Consider the following 15,339-nt stretch of genomic DNA (forward strand, 5'->3'; position numbering starts at 1 on the left):
AAACCCAGCCAACAAGCACATCACCTAATGCAGTTTATAAAGGTCCATGGCATTCTTTCTTGGAGGCAACAGGGCCTTTTTGCTAAGAGGATGCCAAGGTCAGTGGCCTCTGTAGCTCGCTGTTTACTGACATTCGATATGCTTCAACATCTGTTGCCCTTCTCGACTGATGGCTGCTTTATCTTAGCACTTCCCTGATGCCAGGCTGGTCAGAAGCCTGAGCACCGAGACCTCTGACACCCACAGGTCGGTGACGCAGCTCTGCCTGTAAAGCTGGCTGAGGGAAGGAATATTCAGGGAAGAGAGGTAGAGGGACATCCATGGACCACACTGGGTGGTCCCAGGTCTACTCCAGGGACAGGTGACATCTCTAGGAAGTTATAAACTTGGGCGATCCACAACCTGAAGTTTCAACACCAGGCTCTGGGTTCTTAACAAGGTGGTATATGATGAATCCTTCTGCTTCTGTGCAAGTCCATGGAACAATTTCTCGGTTAGCTTTGAAGGGAATGGCAAGTTTAGAATTTGGTATCAGAGGAAAGGTGGTCTTTGGAGAACTGGTGTGCCTCTTTGATTCGGTGAGCACTGTATGCCTTGATATAGTTCCCAGTTTTATCTTGGCCGTCTGGAAGCTCAAAGTAATCCCTTTATTTATGGGCCAGAGACTCAAAGGCCAAACCTACCCCATGAATCCGTTTGGCAGGGAACTCACCGACCCAGGATTAAAACTCTTTAAATTTCAATGTCCTTAGGCAGAGCATACATTCTCCAACCCAGAAAAGAATCAAACCATCTGATCCTCTACTGCAGGGATGGGGAATGGCCAGCCTGTGGGCCTTATAAGGCCTGAGAAATCTTTGGGTCTGGCCCTGCCAAAGCATTAGGGGTGAATTAAGTATGTGTGACCCAAAATAGCAGGCTAATTTTTAACTTGATAATGCTGTATGGCCCACGAATGATGTTATAAATATCCAAATGGCCCTTGGTAGAAAAAAGGTTCCCCACCCCTGCTCTACTGGTATCTTCCTCTTGTATGAACTACCTGGAACTCGAAGCAATACAATGCGAGGAGCCCTTCCCCCTACTTTCAGTGGTTAGTGTCTTCTCTTTCTATGTAGTTTCTGACTTCAGAGTTTTATTTTGCCGTTCTATTCTGCTTCATCACTTGTTATAAGCTTCCTCAAATCCTTTGTGGAAGCTGAATATAAAAGATAAACAAATCGCCCTGGCCAGTTTGGCTCAGTGGATAGAGCGTCGGCCTGCGGACTGAAGGGTCCCAGGTTCGATTCCGGTCAAGGGCATGTACCTTGGTTGCGGGCACATCCCCAGTGGGGGGTGTGCAGGAGGCAGCTGATCAATGTTTCTCTCTCATTGATGTTTCTGGCTTTCTATCTCTCTCCCTTCCTCCCAGTAAAAAATCAATAAAATATATTTTTTAAAAAAAAAGAAGATAAACAAATCAACAAATTGATTGCTTCCTTAAGCAAAACTGCCAAGATCCATGTAAGCAGCCGTATTCCCACTGCATCCAAGCACTGATCATTCCGGGTGAGTCACTCTGGCCTGCTCCCCTTCCCACCTATTACAGGAGTCCCAGGCTGTGAGCCCACGCTCACCATTCCCTCAAGCAGCAGAAGGAATGAACTTCTTCCTCATCACGAGTGAGGGGCCGGGACAGAGCCAAGTGGTGTCAGCCCTTTCTAGCATCTAATATGTAAATGCAGCTCTAGGTGCCTCTGAAGCCCTGGGCTGCAGGGGCCATGCAGAGGCTGGGTCTGGAGCCAGACCACCTGAGTGCGCAGCCTCCTTCTACCACTAGCCATCAAGGTGACCTTAGGCCAGCGTATGGCTGTCCTGTGCCTCCATCTCCTGCTTTCTACAGGGGGACAATGAAACAATCTACTTCACAGGTTTGTGGTGAGAATAAAATTAATGCGGGAAATGGCAGTAGTGCCTTCTATGTGCTCACTGTGCTTTCCTTCATAGGATCTGCAGCAACTCTGTGGGGGCAGTTGATATGGAACTGAATCTCAGGGAAATGAAGGACCTTCCCAGCCAGGTTCGTTCGCACAGGTAGCAGGCCAAGGAGAAGCCTCGCCCGGCAGTGCAGAAGGTGACTTCGAGAGCTACCTTCTATTCTGTCCCATTTGACTGCCTCTTATCCGCCCACAGTGGACTCAGCTACTTACCCATACTTGGCATAGAGCTGCCATAATACCGCATGCCCGAGGCTCTGGCAGTTACTGCTCATATTTACTGTGTTGAGGAGAAATGGGGAGAGATTTGGGCAGGACGGAGGCACAGGTTCCTTCCTCTGCTTTCAGAGAAGGCACTCCACTGCCAAGGTCAAGAGAAGAACTGGAGTCCCATGCCCACCCCCACCCCCCAACCCAGACCCATCAGCTTCATCACTAGCTAACCCTCAAGGGCCCGTCCAAAAGCTGCCTTCTCATGACTTTCCCAGCCCTCAAGACCGTGGAAGGCACTCTTTCCTTGGTGCCCCATTATCTCATTGGATAGCGATTATAAGAAACAAATAACAGCCGACATTAAGTAAACACTAGGCCACACGATGTGTACTAACATGTTTACCCCTTCCAACACAAGTTGTGAGACGATCCATCTATGATGCAGATGTGATTTTCATATTTTATGGATGAGGGCTCTGAGGCAAACAGAGATGAATTTATCCCAGGTAAGTGGTTGTGCCATGAGGGGGGTCCAAGCCAAGGCCCCATGGTCTCTGCCAATGACACTGAGTGTTGACTTTTTCATAACTGTATCTGTGTGTGTCCACCTTCTCCCCTGGAGATTCCATGGGCACTGAGATGTGTATAATTCTGTGTCCTGCCGCCACAGAGGACTGTCCCTGTCACATGGCAGGCTCCTGCTGATGAACCATGGCTTAAGAAATTAAACACGGAGCTGAGACACATGTCTTTTCCTGGCCGACTGTCATCTGTCAGCACAGCTACCACAGCCCACTGGCCTCCAGCAGGGAGAACGGCAGAAAAATACATCCTGACATCACAGGAAGTGCTCGAGGAAAAGGTGCATTAATGGGGCAAAAACAAGCCAGCAGAGTGATTAATTTGGCCTCCCCTTCCATATTATGTTTACACAAGTTGATTATATAGCACTTAATTACTAATTTGCCCTACTTAAACCAAGAGTGCTTTTAATGTTTAATGAGATAAGGGAAGAAGATGCCTTTACTTAGTAAGGAGTAGTTATTTTATTTCCTTCACTTGTTTTGCCCGGCCAATTAATAACATTTCTAAGGAAATGCATCCCTCCTGTGAATTCTTCCTCTCCATCTTCTTCCTGACCTCCCAGGTTTAAAAAGAGATGGAAACAGACAAGAGCCACTTAGATACAAACAGACTCTGCTTACTGATCTGGCTGGATGGCCTGGAAAAGGCTTTGTAAGGTTGAGTCCCATGGGACCCACAAATGGTGCTGATTTGGGGGACCTGGGGTGTATCTATTCCCAGAAATCATGACTTGGTTATTACTGACAACAGGGAACATAGCCATGGGTCTCCTTCCCCATAAGGCCGCATTGTTTCCCGGGTATTAATGTCAGATAAGGGTAAGAACTGCCCTGGGGCAGTGGAGACACAAGAAGAACACAGACATTGGAGCCAGATCTGCTTCATTGCCAGCTCTGCCACTTGCTCTTAAACCCTGGGTGCATCCCTTAAACTTTCTGAGCTTCAGTTCCCTACCTGTAAAGAATTAGCTATCATCTGACCTACCTTCGCACCCTGCCCAGCTCAGAGGAAGTGCAGAAAACTGTTAGTTTTCTTGTCTTTAGCTTAAATAGGACAGGAAATGGACGTAGGGATAGGGGAGTCCCTTTTGAGGACGCCAGCATATCTGTCATCATCTGCAGAACCCTGGAGTCTAGATCAGTGCTACTCAAAGAGCAGGTCCTAATGACATGGAAGCTTGCCCCAGAATGTGAACACACACACTGAGCCCTTCAATGAGAACATCTTGCTCTGGATAAAATGTCATAATGGACTTACATTCTGAGGCAAGGACCTTATCTCATTGCACATCTATAACACACCATCCAGAGGGGGCCCTGGTCAGCAAACTGACCTGCATACCTCAGCCTGAATGATTGATACACATCTGCATGTTCCCCAAGGACCCGCCTGACCTTCTCTTTCCTTATACACCTTTTAAAATGTGACCAGATTTTTTAATGTTTACATTTCTTGGATATGCATGATTACAGATACTCCAACACAAGTTTCTAAATCCATGCTACTTAAGGTTTATTGCAGAGACTAAAATACTTCTAATAAGCAAATGTAATAATGATTTTTCCCTTCTGCAGAGCTCTCCACCATTTGTCTCAATGTTGATTGTAAACAAAACTCTTTCATAGACTTTAGGAAGACTAAACATTCCATCACTCTGCACCCAACTCTGTCCAATAGTGTGTGGTGTGTGTCTGTGTATGTGTATGTGTGTGTGTGTGTGTGTGTGTGTGTGGTCATTTTCAGGACTTTCTTTCCTCAATTACAAAAAATTCCTGACTAAACTAAAGGTCTTATCTTTCATGATCTCTTATTTGGTTCAACAGCCTAATTTACTGTGTTGAATATTAAGTTTATACACCATGGATATGCTATACATGAGTTACTTGGTGCAAAGGAATAAAATACCCACCTATTCATTTCCAATAAGGATTTTTTTTATGACACATAAAGGCATAAATGTTCATTAGAATGAAGAATTACTTATAAGCAGATATAGATAGAGATAGAGATAGAAATAGAGATATAGATATAGATATAGATATAGATATAGATATAGATATATAGATATGTCTAAGCAACCAGTATGACCAAATGACTGGAATGACCAAAACGACTGGTCAACCAGTCGCTATGATGCACACTGATACCAGGGGGCAGACACTCAATGCAGAAGCTGCCCCCTGGTGGTCAGTGTGCTACCACAGCCAACCTCCCGCAGCCGGCCAACTTCCTGCGGCCCCTTCCCTCTGCCTGGCTTGTTCCCTATGGCCCCAATGGAGGGGGGTACCCAGCTGACCAACCTCCCGTGGCTCTTCCCCCCAGCCAGCCAGCCAACCTCCTGAAGCCCCTCCCCAGGGCTGGCAGGTCCCCCCATCAGCCCCATTGCGGGGGTGGGGGCTGGCCCCCCAATAGGCCTCAATCGCTGGCCAGGATGAGGGACTCTACCTGTGCACGGATTCATGCACTGGGCCTATAGTGTTTCTATGGAAAGATCTTACATATTTTTTTCAGGTTTGCACCAGTAGGAAATGTTGTCTCAAATAAAACGAAGTCAAAGAGTTCAGTAAACTTTCTTTTAGAAATACAGTTTTGCAACCTTCTACATTTCTAAAGGACTCAGTTCATGTTTCTCCATTTTTCCTTTGGTAACAGCCCAGTTCTTAGGTTCCTGAGTAAAAACTTGAGGGAGGAGAAGGATATTTGGGAAAACTGTTAGCTTAAATCTCCATTTTAATAACAGTACTATAAAAAGTGTCTGTTAGTTAAAGCTCTTAATTAAAGTACTTTTAATACCTACCTCTATAAAAAATAAATGAGCAGATTATGATTAACAGCAAATACAGTAAAACAATACTGACAAGCATATAATGAAGTCTTCTCTAGGCAAAAGGAATCAGAATATTTCCAAACCAAAGAGGGCACATTTCTTATTTTTATTTCTATATCTGATACTCAACCAAGCAGTGCTGACAACTGTGTAAAGCTGGTATTTTCTATAAACCACACCACCTGTGAAGGGCAGCTGCATGGGCATATTGGATTCTGGACTTTGCCAACCATTGGACATACGTTCACTGGGATATGGTTTGATGGAATAAAAAGAGCATGGACTTTGTATCAAGCAAGGTTATATGACCTCTCCATTCCTTGGACCTCAACTGCACAGTGGGGACTGTTAACACCACCCACTGGTGGCTGGTGGCTGCAAGGATTCTAGAAATGATCAGAAATAGAAAGTGACAGGACAGTAACAGGTCCTGCTCCTGCATCACCCTGGAAGGAACAGGAGAGCCCAATGTTGTGTATCTTATATATTGAACTAATTTCTGAAACTGGAATTCTAAACTTGAGCTAATGTTTTAACTTTGACATCCACGCTTCCATTTTGCACAAGTGGATTTTAACAAGGAGATTTACAATTAACCAGAACCTAAATACATTGCGTTTATTTATTTTGGAGAGGGAACAATGGTGGAAAGGGTAGGAAGGTACTGTTAACCAGGTGTGGCAATAAGGGTGATGAATGTTAGGGCCCATATCACATTCTTAATTTAATCCTTCTTTAAAGTATTAATTACCATTCCAGCATTTTCTGTTGACTTTCGATGAGGCTTTGACATATGAGACAGGACACTCTGAAAATTCAATCAGAAATGTGAATCTATTTAATTAGAAACCAGAATCTCACATCTCCAGAAACACATGCTTAAGCAGCAAAGGGCAAAAGGTGACTAAACCAAGTTGACAATATCAGGACCATATGTGAGATGGATAAGATCATAAGAGGCCTGGGGTAGAATGCTAAATGGAACTAAAAGTCATAGCAATAGACTCCTTGTACATAAGAAGAGCAATTTTGGAGAGGGAACAATGCTGGAAAGGGTAGGAAGGTACTGTTAACCAGGTGCCTATGGGGTATGTGCCAGCCCTGGGGAGGGGCCGCAGGAGGTTGGCTGGCTGGCTGGGGGGCAGGGCCACGGAAGGTTGGCCCTGAATTTTTATACACTTCTGGTGGGATTATAAAATGTTAACAGTATCAAAATCCTAAAAGTTAGACATACTTCAGACAATTATACCTCATAATGTATTTTAACATAACTGAGGATGTGCGCAAAAATTTAGCTACAGAGATTATTAGTTGCAGCATTATACAACAGAGACAATCTAAATATGCAGAATGGGACTGAAAAAGTGATGGTAGATTCTATGTGGTAGAAAATTAGACAGCCTGAAAACATGATAAAGATGTTTCCTATATTTTTTGGTGGGGAGAAAGGTTACAACGATGCATTGTATGAACATATTTTTATAAAGTAAGCAATGATTTTAAAATATGTATAAAAAGACTAATACAATGGCAAGGAGAATCTTCAATAGTGGTTATTTTAGAGTAGTAAGATCAGTGTTTTCATATTTTTCTTTCTGCTTAACTACATTTTCTTTAAAATTTTTTAAAACTTATTGACTTGACACACACACATGGAGAGAGAGAGAGAGAGAGAGAGAGAGAGAGAGAGAGAGAGAGAGAGAGATTTGTTGTTCCACTTATTTATGCACTCATTGGTTGATACTTGTATGTGCCCTGACCAGGGATCAAACTCGAAACCTTGACCTATTGGGACAACTGAGCTACCAGCCAGGGCTAAATTTTCTTTTTTTCCCCAATGAACATTAACTCTTAGTTATATTCCATAAAGAAAGCATATTATAATACAACTAGAGGCCCGGTGCACAAAAATTTGTGCACTCGGGGGGAGGGGGTGGTTCCTCAACCCGGCCTGTGCCCTCTCGCAGTCTGGGACCCCTCTGGAGATAACAACCTGCTGGCTTAGGCCTGCTCCTGGGTGGCAGAGGGCAGGCCTAATCCCTAGGTACAGCCCCTGGTCAGGCTCAGAGCAGGGCCAATTGGGGAGTTGGGGCACCGCCCCCTGTCATGCACAGAGCACGGTGGATTGGGAGGTTGTGATGCCACCCTCAGTCACGCTCAGGGTAGGACTGATTGGGGGGTTGGGGCACCGCCACCTGTCACACTCAAGGCAGGGTCGATGGGGAGGTTGCGGCACCACCCCCTTTCACGCACAGAGCAGGGTCAATCAGGGGGTTGGGGAGCTCCCCCCTGTCACGCACAGAGCAGGGTCAATCAGGGGGTTGGGGAGCTCCCCGTTGTCACTCACAGAGCAGGGCCCATCAGGGGATTGAGAAGCTCCCCCCTGTCACTCACAGAGTAGGGCCGATAGGGGAGTTGGGGCACCGCCCCCTGTCACACACAGAGCAGGGCCGATCAGGGGGTTGGGGCGCTGCCCTCTATCACCGACAGAGCAGGGCCGATCAGAGTGTTGGGGCGCCAACACTGTCACACTCAGGGCACGGCCGATGGGGAGGTTATGGCTCTACCCTGTCACACACAGAGCAGGGCCCATGGGGTGGGGGGGTTAGGGTACCGCACCCTGTCACACACAGAGCCGCAGGGCGATCAGGGGGTTGGGGAGCTCCCCCCTATCAGGCACAGAGCAGGGCCGATCAGGGGGTTTGGGCGCCTTCCCCTGTCAGGAACAGAGCAGGGCCAATAAGGAGGTTGTGGCCCCGCCCCCTGTCACACACAGAGCCGCAGGGCGATCAGGGGGTTTGGGCGCTGCCCCCTGTCATGCTGATCCCGGTGCTGGGAGGCATATTACCCTTTTACTATATAGGATAGAGGCCTGGTGCATGGGTGGGGCTGGCTGGTTTGCCCTGAAGGGTGTCCTGGATCAGGGTGGGGGTCGCCACAGGGGTGCCTGGCCAGCCTGGATGAGGGGATGATGGCTGTTTGCAGCTGGTCACACACCCTTCAGGGTGGGGGTCCCCATTGGGGTGCCTGGCCAGTCTGGGTGAGGCGCTGAGGGCTGTTTTCAGGCTGACGGGTGACTGAAGCTCCCAAATGCTCCTTTTTTTCTTTTTTCTTTTTTTATTCTGGGCCAGCTTTAGCTCTGGCTCCAGCTTTGAGGCCTCTGCTGCTGAAAGAAGGTATCTGGTTTGTTTAGGTTCTATAATCGAAACAATGTATAACTCCAGCTATGAGATCCCAGCTCACTAAAAGCTGGTTTCTGGGGTTTTGTTTAGCTTCTATATTTGTTACAATGTTTCTTAAACTGCAGGCTCAGAGGCCGGCAAGGCAGGCGGGGAATGTTGGAGTCCTCCTTCACTGAAGCAAGCAAGTGTCATGTTAGTTTCAAGCTGCCTGGCTGCTGGCCGCCATCTTGGCTGGCAGTTAATTTGCATATCTCCCTGATTAGCCAATGGGAAGGGTGGTGGTCGTACTCCAAGTACCATGTTTCTCTTTTATTAGGTAGGATATGCCAAGAAATGGGACGGTTTCATATTTCTGAATATTGATGATATATCAGTCTTTCCAAACCTCCAGAAACCAAAGTCAGGATAATCAGCTTTACTTTACAAATGTAAAACTGTTATTTTTGGTGACAGACAGCCAAAGAGACTAAAAACCACAGAAAGTTGACTCACAAAATAAAGCAGAGCAGAGATGTATATGAAGAAGCACTTAAGAGGTGATGAATAGAACTGGCTTTAAATGAAGTGAACTTCATGGTAAAGGATAGGAGAGGCCTCAGCTAAGCAATGAGGATGTCTGCAAGTAATGACCTTGAGTATAGACCACAGTGGTCAGTGTGGATGGTTTATCTTGTGGGTGCACATTACAGAATATGTGAGTAATCACAGCTCTCTACTGGCCACTTGTTTGGATTACTCTGCAAGACACAGGAGTATGTCTGGGACATGACAGGGAGAGCTGATGGTGGGAGCACATGGAGTCAACAGTTACGAGGTGGGGACCCTCACACTGAGGGAGAAGAGCGGTTTGATGAATTGGTTGATTCCTGGGGCTTATTTTCTTTACATGGGTACTTGCCTTAAGTTGATTGCTAAATTCATTCTGATCTTTTGTCACTGTCTCCTTTTGCTTCAGATGTTTCCTCCTGTGCTCTTTTGGGGGTGGTGGTGATGGTAAGAGTAGGTGTCAGAAAACATAGCACTGTTAGAATTACAGCTTGCTTTATATAATTTTTTTTGGGAAAAAACCCTGTCTCTGAAGATAAGAAATGAGAGAAAGTACATGACATCTGCAGGGGCCTGAAGGAAGCAGTGTGGAAGGCCATTTTGTGTGCATGCCTCTTGGCCATTGGATTGAGTTTTCTCTCAAGGCATCTTGTTTTATGCATCCTTTGCATGTCTTAGGATTTCTGTACGGTCTGTGCTTGGAAAATGTAAACATGTTGACATTTCATACACTTATTTTTTTCCAGTCTGTTAATTTTCTAGGGCCCAGAGCCCACAGAAGTATTGCGGGACGCTCCTAACATCTAATGTAAGCATCTGGTTTCCAGGTTGTTCAGAATCAGCGAAAACTTTGGAAAGTGGACAGCTAAGGGAGTGATGGGTGACTTTCTAGGGATGAGGGAATAATCAATTGAAAGGTCACAGAGGTGAAGACTGTGTGGATTCCATACGCCTACCAATAAAAGGAGGGAGCCTCTTTCTCTCACTCCCTCCCGCCTACTCAATGGCTGAACTTTCACCTGGAAGTGGCAACTCTGTGGTTTGACTCCATTTTACTGATTAAATTGTAGATACAGACACAACCCTGATAGGATTCTCATCACACAGTCTACTGGAGACACATTTTTAATACTACTTAAAGAAGAGGAATAATTCTTTAAATGATATTCATCATTCTATTCTTTAGTGAGAATGAATGTTTATGTCAATACCCTTTGTGGGATGCTAATTTGAAAAGGAAATAGTAGGAAGGCTTAGATGTCTAAAGGAAGGAAGCGCAGGGAAAGAGACACTGAGGATGCGAATATAAATGGATAAAAGAACACAGGTTGGACACTTGGGATTGTCAGCAGGTTTCAAAATGTGGAATAGCAATGGGCCTCATAATTGACCAATCTCTCCCACCAAAAAATTTCATCCATTGTCCATCTCCCTGAATCTGAAACAACTTTCCAAGAACTGAAATATGTAGACATTTGCAACAGCTATAAGTAAAACCACAACTATAAAGTAAGTCCTTCTAATGATTGGTATCACCAACGTAAGCTGAAGTCATCAATTCACGTGCCCAGGAAATTGGGAAACCCTGTCTCCCCAGGCATGGAGGCCCTTCCCTAGGTCCGCAGCCTTGGTCCTGTGGACTCTTCCTAGCCCTTCCTTCAATGTAGAGGAGATAACTGGCTTTTTCTATTTAAGTCTACACACCTGCTTAAGAAGCAAAGTCATCCATCCAATCGCCAGAGAGAAGACAAAACGTCTGGCCTGCTGGAATCATTAGGTTGCTGGCAGGAATTACTCAGTTTTCTTAAAGGGAGGAGGGGCAGACGCCCTGAAGACCGTGCTAGGATCTTTGAACTTCAAAGAAAAAAAATATTGAAGTTTAGGTTGAAAACTATGAATGCCAGGGAAGAAGCAACTCTGTTTTACCTCAACTTGCCAGAATCCTGAACTGGTGCCCAGGCCTGGGGCAGCCAGGTTGGCCAGAGTGGCATGTGCTCTCTGGAGAGGAGTGAATGAAGCCAAGTCTACATGCATTCACATTTGCAAAGCAGTCCCAATCATAGTTATTAGAATGATGTTGATAATTACAGCCAGGGCTCTCGAGGTCATGAGAGCTTTCAAAGGTTCTGCATATCAACAGTCTCACAGGAGTGGCAATCCTTATTTCAATATTGTTTTAAAAGGAAATAAAACAAACAAATAAATGCAGCAACTGGAGACACTGAGGCTACACAATAGGCAAACAGAGGTCAATACTACACAATTCTCATGGGCTTGTGCTGACAGACAAGATATCAGGTCTCACATGTGGGGCTATCTTTACTAGATGGCAGTGTCTCAGAAGAGGCACCTAGGTCCTTGGGCTGCCCTGGAGACCTGAGCTTGTCCTGAAGATGTTGTGAGCCTCGCAGCTGCTATTCAAGTCACCAATGCTAATATTCTATGGATCGTATCTTAGAGCCTGTCAGGAGATTAACAAGGAACCTCATGTCCTGAAGATGTCAGTAGAATCCTCTGGGAGCTATAAACTTCAATTTGACTAAGACACTAAGTCATGGTGTGAAGAGGTGGGTGGTGCAACCCCTTCTTGTTTGGACTGCAGGCTATTTCCTGATTTGTGACCAATGACATTTCTTCTCAGAAAATACACCTTTAAACAATTTGGAAGCCAAACAAATATTTTTAAAGAGAAAAAAAATCAACGTAGAAACAGAATAAAAATCAGGATAGGATATCGATCCAGAGAGACCTTGGTCTCAATTCTGCTGTCTCCTATGGGCTACAGACAAATGACTTATAACTCTCTGAGCCTCGGCTTCCTCATACATCAACAAGGATAAAACATCCATCCTGCAGGAAGGGAGGCTGTCAAAATTAAATGATGAGTCAGTCCACTCGGGCTGCCATGACAAAATACCATAGATGGAGTGTTTAAATCACAGAAACTTATCAAATTGCCAGAATGACCAGGTTCTGCTGAAAACCATGTTCCTGGCTTGCAGAGGGCCACCTTTTCACTGTGTCCTCACATGGGCTCTTTCCCAGGTATCGCCTGGAGAGAAAGGAAGCCAGGGGCAGTGGCGGGGCGGCGGGGGCGGTGGGGGTGCAAGTGCACGTGTACCAGCTCATTGGTATCTCTTCTCCTAGGGGCACTAATCCTATCCCAACCCCCCCCCCCCCCCGCCCTCACATCATCATCCCTAATTACCTCTCAAAGACCCACCTCCAAATACCATCACGTTGGGGGTTAGGGCTTCAGTATACGAATTTTGAGAGGACATAAATATTTGGTCCATAGTATGAGGTAACTATGCAGGGTCTTAGCAAGCACCTCCACTGTTTTTGTTTTAATGATTATAATTTGTCCCATGAAGGGCAAGGCATTTAGTTATGAGAATGTCTTCATAAGTTGATCACATCTATAATAATAAAAGCGTAATATGCTAATTAGACCAGATAACCTTCCAGACCACCTTCCAGATGAAGCCACGGCAGCAGGGGCCCGAGGCAGAGGCAGCTGCTTTGGCTGCGGGGTGCCGAGCCCCTTGCACAAATTTCATGCATTGGGCCTCTAGTTAAAACAATAATTGACAAGTCCTTGTTATTTCAACAATAAATAAGTACCTCCAATATTACTGAGTATCAGAAAATCCAGAAGAAGTTGAAGGTTCAACTTGACCATCTTTGTTTAAACACTGCAGTTAAAATCCACAGGCACTCATGAGTGGATTCCATTCCTTGGAAGGGCTATTCCCCAGGCATATAATCGAGAAGCTTGGGCAGTATGTCGCGTAGCACACTCCCCAAAATGTGGTACAAAGAGCACAGATATTGAAATTAGACTTTGCATCTGTCTGTTTCTAACAGTGAACCGTAAAGTGCTGCCATCTTTCTGGATCTCTGTTGTCCACATATGTTGTTATATCCGGAAGATTATATGAAAAGCACCTGGCATAGTTCCTTGTACATGAGAGGGTCACAGTCCATTACTGGGCTCCTGGTGAAAAACCTGGCTTCTAGTCCTGACCTGGAGACCTTGGGCAAGTCATGTAAGCTCTCTGATGCTCAGCTGAACAAATATTTCTGGAACTCTCAGCTGAGACTTGGGAGCCAGACTTCTTGGTTTGGGCATTTACTACCTGTTTCAACTTGGGCTACGTTTCTTTATGCCTCATGCCCCTTAACTATAAAATGGAAATAACAGAGTAACCAGTTATGGGACTCAATGTGCATTCCTGACCCAGGGAAAGGATGTGCTATTGATTATTATTATAGACAAACAAATGGGCCGGAAAGCAGAATGGTCAGATCAAAGTCAGCAGGCAGTGTGGCCAGTATTTGAGCCCCGGAGGTCTGACTTCATAGCCTGTGCTCTCTGCGTCTACCCGGGCCACTTCTCCTTTTTGTAAATCTGCTGTTAATACTATTATGTTACCTTTCAAAGTCTCTCCATAAAACCCCACGTGTGAAATGTCTTTTGCAATTCGGTGGTAGGAAACAGCTCTGTCTCCTCAAGAAACTGGTATGTTTCCCCTTTTTGAAAATAAGAGTTATGCAACTTATCATGTGTTCTTTTCGTCTTGGCTGCCAGGAAGCTCAGAGTCAAATTGTGTGCTCAATCACTGCCACCAATTTCCTTCTTCCTATATCTTTGTTCCTTATTTTGCCTTTTAATTCCTTTTTTTACTGACATTTTCATTTGTGTCTCCTGTTGATGGAGGCCTCAAAGGTATTTGGACAGTGTTAGGTAGAGATAAAATAATCTAAAATTTACATGAAAAACCTGAGTGTTGAACCTTACCTGTCCCACATGCTAAAAGAAAGTGGTCAAGGGAAAATGTAAAAGAAATAATTTAAGAGCTATTTTAAAGGAGAAAAAAAGAAAATCAACAAGAAAAACAGAATGACCAACACTAACAGAGGCCAAGTCAAATAAAAACGGCAATAAATATGTCTGAGGCGAGAAGTGTTTGTGCTTTCCCTGGCTGGAACCTATCATTCCTTAATTATATCCTGTGTGTGTTTTGCAAGCTGTGAGCTGCTGTCAAGAGGAAGGACCGTGGCAGACAGGGGAGTTGCCGCGGCCCACCCCTGGCTCCTCACATACCTGCACAGAAGTGAAATCCCCCGAGGCACAGGCACCCAGAATAGCAGCACCCACAAGAACAGACTCCACCTCCTGGGACAGGACCACAGGCATGCCTGCACAGGACAAGACCACACCTTGTTAGGGAGCAGGACCTGGGCACCTTGGGGAGCCAGCAAGCAGCCCCAGCAGCAAAAATACTTGATGGGAAGGTAGCAAGAGGTTCCCCGCCCCCCGAAGTGCCTTGTCCCTTGGGGTTCTCTGGATCTAAATGATTTCATTGCCTCTGCCTACTGGTGCAGTAGCCAAGAGCCCCATGGGAGCCAGCACCATATAGGTCAACTCATGAGATCTTTTTGCCCAGGTTTCCTGGGCTTCTGCTAGCTGCCACCTGCAATTTGGTTCCATTTCGGTTCAACAGACATTTATTAACTGCTTTGCTGGGCCCAGGGAATACAGAGATGAATTGGACTCTGTCCTGCTATTCAGGGCTCCAAGGGGAGATGGATGAGAAAGAGTTAAAGGGGGTTAATTCTGTAACTGAGATGCACTAAGAAAAGGGAAGTAGTGAGAGAGGGGGTGATTAATCCCTGTAGTGGCTTCTGATTTCTCTGAGTCTGAGTACAATGACTGACAAGGCCCCCCCGGACTGGTGCCCATCCTGACCTTCCTCCCCTCTCCCCTTGGCCACACTGCCCTGCCTCCTAGTTCCTTCCTAATTCTGCTTCAGGGCCCTCCCCGTGCTGTTCCTTTGTCTGGGCCACTTCCTTCTGGAGGTCTGCACAGCAACTCTTCCTCACTCTGTCTTTTTTTAAAAAAAATGTATTTTTATTGATTACAGAGAAGAAGGAAGAGGGAGAAAGAGATAGAAACATTCATGATGAGAGAGAGTCATTGATCGGCTGCCCCCTCCACACCCCACAC

At 45.7% G+C, this 15,339-nt stretch overlaps 1 protein-coding gene across 8 annotated transcripts in view; it reads right to left on the minus strand.

Annotated features, from left to right (window-relative positions):
- The window catches only part of FGGY (FGGY carbohydrate kinase domain containing), a 412,099-nt gene that overhangs the window by 67,262 nt on the left and 329,498 nt on the right, over nucleotides 1-15,339 (minus strand). For 4 of the 8 annotated variants that reach the window (XM_081087570.1, XM_081087565.1, XM_081087569.1 and 1 more), the window contains one exon: nucleotides 14,437-14,531. The exons of the other annotated variants lie outside the window; for them this stretch is intronic. In XM_081087570.1, the coding sequence (XP_080943696.1) occupies nucleotides 14,437-14,531 (95 nt within the window). The remainder of the gene's footprint in view (nucleotides 1-14,436; nucleotides 14,532-15,339) is intronic. 8 annotated transcript variants of the gene reach the window in all.

Source organism: Myotis nattereri, assembly GCF_964212035.1.
Source record: "Myotis nattereri genome assembly, chromosome: 3".
Taxonomy (NCBI): Eukaryota; Metazoa; Chordata; class Mammalia; order Chiroptera; family Vespertilionidae; genus Myotis; species Myotis nattereri.